The sequence below is a fragment of the Myotis davidii genome, unplaced genomic scaffold (assembly GCF_000327345.1).
Source record: "Myotis davidii unplaced genomic scaffold, ASM32734v1 scaffold562, whole genome shotgun sequence".
Lineage (NCBI taxonomy): Eukaryota > Metazoa > Chordata > Mammalia > Chiroptera > Vespertilionidae > Myotis > Myotis davidii.
This window is the reverse complement of record NW_006293953.1, coordinates 1,930,175-1,943,333: the sequence shown is the minus strand read 5'-3', so window position 1 is coordinate 1,943,333 and position 13,159 is coordinate 1,930,175. Positions and strand designations below refer to the sequence as shown.

Sequence of the window (13,159 nt, the reverse complement as noted above, 5' to 3'; positions counted from 1 at the left end):
TTGCTAGGGACTTGCCCGGCACTTGCTCTCTACCTCTATTTGTTATCTTACTTCTATCATTGACAGTCCCTCTAGGTTGTGGGCTGCTTGCCTGTGTTCCTGAGAAGCATCTACGGTACCAGTCTATAGAGTGTGTTTTCTTTAGTGAATTACCGGTATGTTTACCGGTAATAAACTTGCACTGTTTTATGTATATGTTTGATTACATACAGCCTTGTGACAGTTTTCCTGCATGTCATAAGCATTTGAATATAAATTAAAATGTTAAAATCAAATCTGATATTGTTTTACCTTTTATTTGGTGTGTGGAAGGTGTGCGGAAGAGGGGGTAGTCTTATACGGCGAGTATATAACAAACTCTGTATTTTGAGTGGAAATGTTAGAGGGTCGTCTTATACGCCCAGTCGTCTTATACGCCGGCAAATACGGTAAGTATAAATCTATAAGAAACTTAATTTAAATATGTAGGCAGCTTGAAAGAAAAAGGGTAAGAAAAGATATATCATGCAATCACCAATCAAAGGAAAGCAGCAAAAACTGATGAAACTAAAAAAAGAAACAGGCAAATCTACAATTAATACCCCTCTCTCAACACTTAATAGGACAGTTAGACAGAAAAATCACCAGCAATATAGAACTCAAGACACCATCAACAAACAGGATTCAATTAACATTTATCAAACACTCAACACATTCTTTCCAAATGCCCACTAAGTATATACCAAGATGGATCATATTCTGGGCTGTAAAAGAAAAAATAAATTTAAAAGGATTTAAATCATACAAGGTATGTTCTCTGACCACAGTGGAATCAAACTAGAAATTAATAACAGAAAGATAACGGAAAATCTCCAAACACTAGGAAACTAAACAACACATTTCTAAATAATTCATGGGTCAAAAAGGAAGTCCCCAGGGAAATTTTAAAAAATGCATTGAATTGAATAAAATTAAAATACAACATATCAAATATTGTGGGACATGGTTAAAGCAGTGCTGAGAGGGAAATTTATGCAAGAAATGTGTACATCACAAAAGAATAAAAGCCTTAAGATAATAGCATAAGCTTCCACCTCAAGACCTATGGGGGCGGGGGGAGGGAGATCCAAGCAAAGTAAGCTCAAAGCAAGCAGAAGGAAGAAGGTTGTAAAGATAAAAACAGAAATCAGTGAAATTTGGAGACATGAAATAATAAAGAACTCTGATTAAGGTAACTGCATAGGTAACTATAAAAGGAATATTACTATATTTTCAGTTTGTAACTCTCTTTATTCCCTACATGATTTAAAATACAAATGCATAAAAAATGTTACAAATCTGCCCGGCTGGCATGATTGGTTGAGCATTGACCTATGAACCAGGAGGTCACAGTTCAATTCCCAGTCAGGGCATATGACCAGGTTGTGGGCTCAATCCCCAGTGTGGGGTGTGCAGGAGGCAGCAGATCAATGATTCTCTCTCAACATTGATGTTTCTTATCTCTCTGTCCCTCTCCCTTCATCTCTAAAATCAATAAAAGATATTTTTAAAAAATTTTAAATCTATGTTAATGGGCACACATGTATGAAGATATAATTTGTGACAAATACAAAGAGGGAAGTATGAAGCTATATAGCAGTTTTTGTATATTACCGAAGCTAAATTGACATAGATTCAGACTAGATTGTTATAAATTTCAGGTGTTAATTTTAATCCCTATGGTGACTATTAAGAAAATACCTTTAAAGTACGCACAAAAGGCCCTAACCAGTTAGGCTCGGTGGATAGAGCGTCGGCCTGTGGACTGAAGGGCCCCAGGTTCGATTCCGGTCAAGGGCATGTACCTTGGTTGCGGGCATATCCCCAGTGGGGGGGGTGTAGGAGGCAGCTGATAGATGTTTCTCTCTCATCGATGTTTCTAACTCTCTATCCCTTTCCCTTCCTCTCTGTAAAAAAATAAAAAATCAATAAAATATATATATTTTTAAAAAGTATGCACAAAAGAAGTGAGAAGAAATAGCAGACTTAAGCAATACTATAGACCAATTAGACCTGACAGACAGATATGGACTGTCCACCACCACCAGCAGAATACACATTGTTTAGTGCATATGAAATTTTCTCCAACATAGACTGTATGGTAGACTACAAAACAAGTCTCGATAAATTTTAAAGATTGAAATCATGTAATGTATCTTCTTTATCACAATGGAATAAAGCTAGAAATCACTGACAAAAGGAAAACTGGGAAATTAACAAATATGTGGAAATCGAACAACACAATGTTAAATAACCAATTAGTCAATGAAGAAATCACAAAGAAATTAGAAAATTCTTAGAGACAAATGAAAATACAGCATACCAAAACTTATGGGATTCAGTAAAAGCAGTGCTCAGATGGAAATATTTAGCAGTAAATACAACGTAGATGGATCAATTACTTGAAAGACACAAGCTACCATATTCACCCAATGTGAAATAGATCATTTAAATAGCCTTATAACAATTAAGGAAATTGAATTTGTAATTTAAAAACTCTCACCCATAACACTCTCCAGCCCCAGATTATTTCACTGGAGAATTCTACCGAATAGTTAAAGAAGAATTAACACTATGATTATCCAATCTCTTCCAGAAAATAGAAGAGGAAGGAAGGGAATTACCCTAATATCAAAACTAGACAAAGATTCAGACGAGTCAACTCAATCTTTAGATCCTCATTCCAAGCAAATTCAAATAAATGAAACTTATGAGGCAATTAGGAAAATTTGTATACTGACTGGATATTTGATATTAAGGAAAGATGAAGACTTTTTATGTATATTCATAATATTTTGCTTATATGTATTTAAATAGTCCTTATTGTTTAAAGACACATACTGAAATATTTATAGACTAGTGGCCCAGTGCACGAAATTTGTGCATTGGGGGGGAGGGTGTCCCTCAGCCCAGCCTGCACCCTCTCCAATCTGGGACCCCTTGGGGGATGTCCGACTGCTGGTTTAGGATGAATATATCCTCTCACAATTCGGGACCACTGGTTCCTAACCAATCACCTGCCTGCCTGCCTGATTGCCCCTCACCACTCTGCCTGTCAGCCTGCTCACTCCCAACTGCCCCTCCCCACGCCTTCTCACCCCCAACTGCCCCCCCTTACTGGTCTGATCGCCCTCAACTGCCCCTCCTGCCAGACTGCTCGCCCCCAACTGCCTCCCTGCCGGAATGCTTGCCCCAAACTGCCTCTCCCACTGGCCTCAACTTGGGATGCCCCTAGCTTCCCAATGCAGTTCTCCTGAACTCTGGTGAGGGACATCTGCAGGACCGCCCCCACCACTCAAATATGCTCAACTTGGAACTCAGGGCGAATGGGGTGGGGGCAGGGACCAACACATAAATGCTCCTGTCACTCATCCCTCAGGCGCCCAAATGTGCCCCCTGCTGGCCTGATCACCCCCAACTGCCCTCCCCTCCTGGCCTGATTGCCCCTAGTCCCATTCCTGGGTCTGTGGGGCGACCCAGGATGCCAAGCCTTCCTGCCCGCTCTCAGGCTGACTCTGTGGCTTCAGCCAGCACTGCCATCTTTGTCACGTCAATTTGCATATTCCCTCCTTATTGGCTGTGGACACCTCCATCTTTATGGTGAAGTGATGGTTAATTTGCATATTACTCTTTTATTAGATGGGTTTTTTTTAATTTCAGAGAGGAAGGGAGAGGGGGAGAGAGAGAGAAATATCAATGATGAGAGAGAATCATTAATTGGCTGCCTCCCGCACCCCCCACAATGGGGATTAAGCCCGAAACCAGGGCATGAACCCTGACCAGGAATCAAACCATGACCTCCTGGTTCAAAGGTCAACACTCAACCATTGAGCCATGCCTGCCGGGCTGCATTCCTTTTTTTGTTTTGTTTTTTTTACTGATTTGTCAGATCGGGTGTTTTTTTTTAAAACATATTAGAGAAATCAACCCTTTATCTCTCATATATATAAATACCTTTGAGTTCCTTATTTGTCTTTGGAATTTCTTCCTCTGGTTTTTACAGAAAATTCTAATATTCAAGATATTTTGACCCAAATGTTTTGACCTCATAGATGTGTTTACCAAAAGACTATTTTGACTGGGTTTTGAACCCAGTAATTTTTATCAGAATTACACTAGTCTAATACATCAAGACAGAGTTTTCTTGAGCAAGCTGCATGAAGACAATTTCTTTGATCAGTTATTTTATGCCAAAGTTAAAATCTTTCTAATGTTCCCTATTTTATTTTATTTTATTTTATTTTATTTTTTTAAAAATATATTTTATTGATTTTTTTACAGAGAAGAAGGGAGAGGGATAGAGAGTTAGAAACATCGATGAGAGAGATCGATCAGCTGCCTCCTGCACGCCCCCCACTGGGGATGTGCCCGCAACCAGGGTACATGCCCTTGACCGGAATCGAACCCGGGACCCTTGAGTCCGCAGGCCCACGCTCTATCCACTGAGCCAAACCGGTTCGGCATAATGTTCCCTATTTTAAATTTAATCTTACAAAGTAATATTTTCATGACAATCACATGGCTTCACGGAGTAAGTGCTACCAGGACTGTTTTATTCTTTTCTCAGTCATTTTTAGCTCACATCTGATTTCACCAGTTTCCTGCCATTGTGCGTCATCTACTCTGTTCATTATCTTCAATTGGTCCAATTTTTTCCAGGTCACATTTGATTATCTAAATGTCAAATTTTCATTCTGTTTGAATTTCAGTCAATTTCCAACTTAACATGGTCAGTTTTAGTTTCTGCCAACTTGATTTTGTGTTGGTTATTTCTACACCTCTGTGGTAGGGTGTATTCTTTACTCATAATTCTGCCTTCCTCCCCACACTCTCCATTTGCATTTGGTTGGAGGACATTTTTTTGCCCATCGATGTTGGGCTTGCCTGTGGGCGACCCCTGTGAAAGATGACCACAATGCTTCCATGTCAAAGCATCTCACATCTTATGTTGTGACCTTAATGTTTTCCCATCAAGTCTCTGTGCTCTCCCTCTTGCATCTGAGTGGAACTTGGTGAGTGCCTTGACAACAGAGTTTAGCAGAAGTGACGCTATGTGTCTTTTAAGGCTAGGTCATAAAAAATGCAATACACTTCCCTCTTGCTCTCTTGGAACCAACCCACCACGCTTTGAGGGAGCCCAACTAGCCCGCACAGAAAGACCATCTGAGGATGCTGCAAAGAGGCGTTCTGGTTGACAGCCCTAATCCCTCATCCTTCAGAATGTGACACTATTTGAAGAGAGGACCTTTAAAGCAGTGATGAAGTTAAAATGAGGTCATTAGGGAAGCTCCTAGCCCACTCTGACGGGAGTCCTTGTAAGAAGAGGAAATCTGGATGCAGCAAGACTCCAGGGATATGCACACACAGAGGAACATGTGAGGATCGAGCCAGGGAGAGAAGTATCAGAAGGAACCAACCTTGCCAACACTTGATCTTAGACTTCTAACCTCCAGAATTGTGAGAAAATGTATTTCTGTTGTTTAAGCCACCGAATCTGTGGTATTTGTTATGGCAGCCGGAGCCACAGAAATACCAACCCACAGACTGGAACTAAACCTGCAGATCCCAGCAGAGCCTCAGCCAACACACACCACAGGCCCAGGAAAGATAAACAGAAATGCTCAAAGTTGTAAACCACCAAGCTTTGGGTTGTTTGTTACACAATATTACTGGCGGCGGGGGGCGGGGGGGGATTTTGGGGAGAGGGATTGACTTAGTACAACATTTAATTTTACTCTGGGCCAGTTTTGACAATTTTCTTTGTTGCTCACAACATGACTCCTTGGCAATTTATTAATCTAAACAAATTTTACTGCCTGCATATTTCAACATTTTAAGTTATGGCAAAACTGCTCCTGCTGCTAGCAAAGCATCAGGGTCTGGGTCAAAATATACTACCGGGCATTTCCATAGTTCTCACCTCATTAGCTTCCGACTGGCTGTCCCACCCACCAGGCTAGGAAACCTGGAGGTCAAGGCTCCTGTGTGCTTCCCATTTGGGTCCCCAGCATCTCTTGTGCTAAGATAGTGACTAATTAATGAATCCCTCGTGCCAGCAAGAGCCTAGGACCGAGGCAGCTGCCTCTCTCAGATAAAAATTAAATGGATGTCCAAGGCTCCCCATATTCTGGCCTCAACAGACTCCCCTAGCTTCCCTGCTTTCTCCCTACTTGTCCCTTCAGTAGAGGCAGCAGAGACCCCAAGGCCCTGTATGATTCTCCTACTTTCCTATCGCCCCTTGTCCACCTCTGCCTCCCCCTCTGACAGCCCTGTGGCTCCCTGTATTTCCTCCGTCAAGCATGGTTCTCACTACCACAGGGCTTTTGCACATGCTTTTTTCCTGACTCGAATGCTGTTCCACCACCTATTTCATCTAGCTTACACCCAGTCATTTTTCTCTCTCAGGTCTGAGGACACTTCCTCAGGGAAGCCATCCCTTACTGCTTCGGATTGAGTCAAGTTCCCCCAGTCCCTGTTGGTAAGTCCAAGCACCACGTGCCTCCCCTTTTTAACACTTATTTATGCTATACTTTATTAGGGTGACTGTCTGATCAATGCTGAGTCCCCATCGCAGACTTTCAGATTCATGAGCACTGGAATAAGGTCTCATTCACTCTGTCCCCAGAGCCTGGTACATAGTAGAAGCACCTTAAGTATTTGTTGGCTGAATGAATACAGGGTGAGCAATAGTAGGTTTACAGTTATGAGTACGTGAAACAGAGTTTATTCTTGTAATATTATTTATTCTTGTATTATTTTCCATATGAACAACTGTAAGCCTACTTTTGCCCCACTGTGTATTGTTATCACAACTGCTCTTCTAGATCCCTCCATTGGCATCTAGGGTGTCCGTGGAGGTGTGGTGCTCAGATCTCTCTCCGAGAGAACCTGTGAGGTTCTGCTGCAGCCTTTTCACTGAGGCCACGGTCCCCTGGGCTGCTCTCAGCCCAGGACCGAGCCCAGTGGGCTCCTCTAATGGGCCTTTTGTCCCTCTGGGTCTCCCCATTGGCCACGACTTTCTCAGATTTGCTGCTCCAGTGGTCAATTTATTGCCTCTCAACTCCAAAGTCACCCTTTAGGATAACGATCTCTGAACATGGCCTCCTTTACAGGGAGATGCTGAACTCTGCCAGCAGAGGGTGCCGGAGGGGACATGTCTGGAGGAACGGCTGGGCTTGGCTTTCTGTCTCTGGGGTGTGTGTGTGTGTGTGTGTGTGTGTGTTCTTGCTCCTGCTGTGTGGTTGGTCAGCGGTGTGTGAGGACATCTGGTGGTGATCTGCCGCAGCCATGAGCCCGGTCTATCAGCCACCTTGCAGCCCCACGCCTGGGGACCATCTTCTTGCCGCCCTCCTAACTCAAGTAGACACCACACACTCTTGGCCTCACATCTACAAAGGTGCCCAAATTCCCCCACCCACCTGCCTCAGCGCCCTTGGGCCTCTGAGGACTGCTAACTGTCCTTGCCCAGTGACCATGGACCAGCTGGGGCCTAGTCAACCCAGCCCAGTTCTGTGCCAACTGGCAGGCTTCAACCACACCTTCTCCAATGAGGTCTGAACCCCAGTTTGGGAAGGCACCCCCTTCCAAATCTGTCCTTCTTGGGCATGCTCCCTAGGACACTCTTTAAAGTTATCTTTATATCTTTATAGCTATTCTCTTGTGTAAACTTAATAGGCCTTTAAACAGCCTCTATTAAATTACCGTCTCCTGGTTGGACTTAGATACAGTGCACAGAAGCGTTTCCTACCCAATCCTCCCTCCCCCACTCCCTCCTTCCACAGCGGTCAGGCCTGCGGCACAGTCTAAAGCAGCGGTTCTCAACCTGTGGGTCGTGACCCCTTTGGGGGTGGAACGACCCTTTCACAGGGGTCGCCTAAAACCATCGGAAAACACATATATAATTACATATTGTTTACAGCAGCAAAATTACAGCTATGAAGTAGCAACGAAAATAATTTTTTGATTGGGGGTCACCACAACATGAGGAACTATATTAAAGGGTCGTGGTATTAGGAAGGTTGAGAACCACTGGTCTAAAAGGTCTCACCACCCCCCCTTTTCCCTGTCTCCTTTATCCTTCACACGGGGGAACCCTCAACAAATCTCTGACATCTTTCATTCTTCCTTAGCACTGGCGGCTTCTCAGAGGATGCAGACTGATACAACTTCCCATCACACTTAGAATAAACTCCCATGAGGCTTTTATCATCTGCTTGCTAACCCAAGGCCAGCCCCCTCCCGCCCCTACCCCCCAACACACACCTTCCTGCTGCTCTCCAAGTCGCCGTGGGTGGCCTCCTTGCAGTTCCACAAACACACAAACCAGAACCCCACCTCAGTCTTTGCTCTTGCTGCTCTGTCTTTGATACAAGGCTTGTTTCCTCATTTCATTCGGACCTTCACCCACAATCCCCAGTCGCCCTCTAACTCCCCCTCTATCCTACTTTGTTTGGTTTATTTATAGCACTTAAAAACCAGGTCACCTGCTATATACTTACTTACTTTTCTGTCTCCCCCTGTAAAGAAACGTCTCCTCCATTGAGGCCAGAGCCTGTCCACTGCCGCATCCCCAAGGCCTGGATTAGTAAGCACCTGGCACACAGTAGGTACTCAATAAGTATGTGTTACTCAACTGAATAAAGGAGTGTCCTTGCCTTTGCTCAAGCCATTCCCTCCCCCTGGAATGCTTTCCCTCTCCTGCCTGCTTTCCTAATCCCTGCAAGACTCAGCCCTGGCCTCTGCTCCTCCAGGAAGCCCTCCCTGGCGAGCTGGGCTCTGAGCCCCGGGAGAGTGCTTGTTCTTGCCCCTCGGCTACTGTACTGCCTGATGTTAGGTAGAAGTAGGCTTTGTGGCAGGTAAAGACTGAGGCGGCGATGACAGGCAGAAGAGAACAGGCCAGCTTTATTGGGGTGAAAGAGGGGAGGGAGTGCTCCATAGGCTCCGGGCCGGGCCGGAGGAGAGCTGCCGGGGGAGTAGCCTGGGGCTGGGATGCAGGGTCACTTCTTCCACTCCTTCTTCTCATAGTCCCACCGGGAGGCCAGGCCTTGCACAGGGTTGCCCTTCATGTCCAGGATGCGCTGGAGCTGCTTGGCCTTCCACTCATCCGTCAGGGTGATGGGCTTCTCAGGGAACACTGCAGGAAGGCACGGGGTAGGGACAGGGCCGCCCTCTCCCTCTGAGCCAGGGTCCCAGTGACAGGGGAAGGGTGCCCTGCACGGAGGCGCTCCCTCCACCCTGTCCGTCTCCCCATCAGACTTCCTAAGCTGCACTCCACAGACTTCCGTGTTCTGACCCCAACTCTGCCTTCGATTCGCTGTGGGAACTGGGTCAAGGTCCTTCCCCTCTGAGCCTCAGTTTCTTCGCCTGCGATGTGGCCCAATGGGACGGGAGCACTGGGCTGAAGCCTGTCTGGATTCAAGTCCTAGATCTACCGCTCTCTTGCTGTGTGACTTTGAACAAGTCACTTTACCTCTCTGAGCCTCAGTTTCCTTATCTGTCAAAACCAGGTCCTAGCCACTAGGGATGCGGGGATTAAACGAGTTGCTATTTATAAAACGATTTGCATAATGTGGTAGCTACTCTAACCGTACTCAGTTTGCTCCCACTGTTTAGGAGGAATCCAGGAGGAGATGGTTTCTTTTCCTTCCTGAAGGGGGTTGGGAGTAGGAGGTAGGATAGAGGCGTTCCCTTTAAAAACCAGGGGAGGCCCAGCCAGGTAGCTTGGTTGGTTGGACATCATCCTCGTGAAAACGAAAAGGTTGTGGGTTTGATTCCTGTGGGGCGCCTATGGGAGGCAGCTGATCGATCGAGGTTTCTCTCTCTCCCTCTCTCTCTCAAATCAATAAAATCATATCCTCAGTTGAGGGTTTAAAAAAAAAATCTGGTGAGGACAATACTTAACCCAAAGGCTGAAGCACCCATGGGGCATTTTAGGTGCCTTCACGTGTGGAGCAGGGAAGGGCTGGGACCACAGCGTCCATCGCCACTCAAGTCTTACTGCACTTCCTGATCCATCTGCCCCCGAGGCTGACTCAGCCTGCCTGCCCTCCATCCCTGGTCCTTTATATCCCAGTGGGTGGGCAAGAAAGAAAAAATCTTTATGGGCACCTTTAAGTACCAAACATTGAGCTAGATTAGAATTTTTCCAAAGGCTCTCTCATTTCCTTCTTATGCAAGGTAGGAGTGCCCATCACACTTTTACAGTAGAAACAAGTGAGGCCACTAGAGGTCAACGGACTGCAGCTCTTCTTCAATATCCTCTCCCGTCCGCCAGAGCCTGCTTCTCAACCCCGGGAGCATCAGTCACCTGGAGGGCTGTGCAAACACCGACTGCTGGCTCCACCGTCAGGGGCTGACCCAGGAGATCCAGAGTGGGGCTGGGAAACTGTATTTCTAATAAGTTCCCAAGTGAAGCTATTGGTCCAGGAACCACACTTTGAGAATCACCCTTTTATAGTAATACATGGTCAGCTGGGTATAGGACAACCCTGCTAAAGACTACATTTCCCAGTTTTCCTTGTGGCTACATGTGGTCATATGATCATTTCTAGCAAATAGAATGTGAGCAGAAGTGGTGTGTGCAACTTCTGGACCTTAAAAATGAGTGCCTCCTCCCTTCCCCTCTTCTTTACTGGAATGTAGGCTAAAGGCTGGAGCAGGAGTAGCCATCTTTTTAAAAAATATATATATATGTTTATTGATTTCAGAGAGGAAGGGAGAGGGAGAAAGAGATAGAAACATCAGTGATGAGAGAGAATCACTTACTGGCTGCCTCCTGCACACACCCCACTGGGGATCGAGCCCGCAACCCAGGCATGTGCCCTTTGCTGGAATCGAACCTGGGACCCTTCAGTGCACAGGCTGATGCTCTAGCCACTGAACCAAACCAGCTGGGGCTAAAAGTAGCCATCTTGTATGTCAAGAAGAAAGCTACATGTTAAGGATGGCAGAGCAACAAGGCGCAAGAAGCCTGACATTGTGGAGTCCCCATACTTCCTATGGCCTTTTTGTGAGACAAGAGCAAAACCTTTATTTTGTTTAAGCTCGAGTATGTTGGGGGCTCTGTCACAGCAGCTGAAACAATGTACTGAAAAATTCATGTTTGCCCGGCCAGCATGGCTCAGTGGTTGAGCATCAACCTATGGGGACCAGGAGGTCACAGTTCAATTCCCGGTCAGGGCATATGCCCCTGTTGCGGGCTCTATCCCCGGGCGGGGGTGGGGGGGTGTAGGTGCATGCAGAAAGCAGCCGATCAATGATTCTTTCTCATCATAGGTGTATCTATATTCCTTCTTCTCTGAAACCAATAAAAATATATTTAAAAAAAAACAAGAAAAATTCATGCTTAATAACAGCCAACTGAAATGTGGCTTCTTCTGGATGGCCCTCCAGGGTTCCTTCTCTCTCTCCTTTGGGTTTTCACAGATGCTTGAACACACCTCACTCTGGCCGCGTATCCAGCATTGCAGTAACAACATCACTCATAACTACAGATGACCTACAGCTCTTTCTCATTCCAACCTCACAAGAGCCCTGAGATGTGGGCACTATTATTCCCATTTTACAGATGGGGCAATTGAGGCCCAGAGAGGTAGAGTCCCTACATTCCCACTCAGACAGCTGTGCTCTGCCCTTCCCCCTCCGCCTCTTTGGGGGACTTTTCAAAATCTTTAGATGAGTGCCAGCACATAGTTCCCTTATAAGAGCTTGGCTGCTGGCTGTGGCCACAGGGCATGGCCCAGGGCAGCAGTCAGGTGAGATGCTGCAACTCACCATAGACCCGCTGCCACCAAATAAGCAGAGCGGTGAATCCACAGAAGAAGAAGACACAGCCGATCACTGTCTTCCACTCATTGGAGCGATGATTCATCTCCGCGAAGGTCTCATGGAACTGGAGCCGGTACACTGAGGAAGCAGGTAAGGGGGGGACGCTCAGGTGCAGCCATCCCAAGGGCCCCCAGCCTCCCCCTCCCTGCAGCAGATGCTGTCCATCCAGAAAATTCTTATCAAGCATCTATTGTATGCAAAGCAGGGTCTGGAACTGGTAGCCCAGGGCACTTCTGGTGGCCATAACTTGGAGTCACACATCCCCCCCTGCCCCTCAAGGTCAGGCCCCTGCTCCCCCATCCACCTCACCTGCCTCTCTCTGCTCTGTCCCCTCACACTACTCACTCAGTGCTGCCAGAACCCTCCATGCTCTCCTGCCCCCCTATCTTTCCCCATGCTGTTCCCACTATCTAGCAGCACCCTCCTCCTCACCATTCAGGGCCAGCTGGAACGGGCCTTCCTCTGGATGGCCCTCCAGGACGCCATCTCTCTCTCTCTCTCTCTCTCTTAGGTCCTCACAAACACCTGAACACCCCCCCCCCCCCCCAGCCACTATCCTGCATTACAGCTATCTGGGTTGGTGTCCGTTCCCCCACTGGACGGGGAGCACCCTGATGGCCGGAACCATCTGGGGGATTCAGTCCTGTGTCCCCAGCATCCTCTAGCATCAGGCTATGCACAATAGTTGAGTGAATAAAAAGAATGAACAAATGAATAAAATTCTCCCCTTGGGTATGCGTTCAGGTGTTTGGGGTTTTTGGCTGTTGTGGGTGGGGGCTCGCCCGTCCCAGTGCTCCCTGATGGGCCCTTCTTTGCAAAGCCACCGCCAGCCCACTCTCCCCAACCAGTCCCACCCGGAGACCTACAGGCCACCTTCTCGGCATGGCTCAGCTGGGTCCAGCTGCCCTTCTCCTTCTCCTTCAGCGCCCGCTGCTCGGCGCTGAGCTCTGTGCAGAAGGGGTCGTCTGGCATGGGGTAGGAGCGCTGGGCATGGTAGTTGGTGTAGGGGGCCGTCTTCCCCTTGCTGTGGGCTGTGGGTACAAGGAAGGAGCTGAGTTCAGGCTGCCCCTGGGACATTCCAGCACGAACCCTAATATTAATAGAGAGGGTTGCATTTACTGAGCACTGACTGTGCCAGGAGCCATTCTAAGGCCTTCAGGTAAGTTGACTCATTTACTCTGCATCACTCTGAGCCAGGTGATGCTGTTACCTCCATTGTACAGATGAAGCAACAGAGCAGCAAGTGACTTGCTAAAATTCACAGAACCAGGAGGACCAGGGCCAGGGCTGCCATTCAGCCCCCCCCACCCCCACC

The 13,159-nt window shown here is 46.9% G+C and overlaps 1 protein-coding gene across 3 annotated transcripts in view; it reads right to left on the bottom strand.

Annotated features, from left to right (window-relative positions):
* Positions 1-8,901: 8,901 nt before the first annotated feature.
* The window catches only part of LOC102753514, an 11,457-nt gene continuing 7,199 nt past the window's right edge, over positions 8,902-13,159 (bottom strand). For all 3 annotated transcript variants that reach the window (XM_006767856.2, XM_006767855.2, XM_015566634.1), the window contains 3 exons: positions 12,711-12,875; positions 11,791-11,922; positions 8,902-9,151 (listed from right to left, as the gene is read on the bottom strand). In XM_006767856.2, the coding sequence (XP_006767919.1) occupies positions 9,015-9,151; positions 11,791-11,922; positions 12,711-12,875 (434 nt within the window). In that variant the 3' untranslated portion in view covers positions 8,902-9,014. The remainder of the gene's footprint in view (positions 9,152-11,790; positions 11,923-12,710; positions 12,876-13,159) is intronic.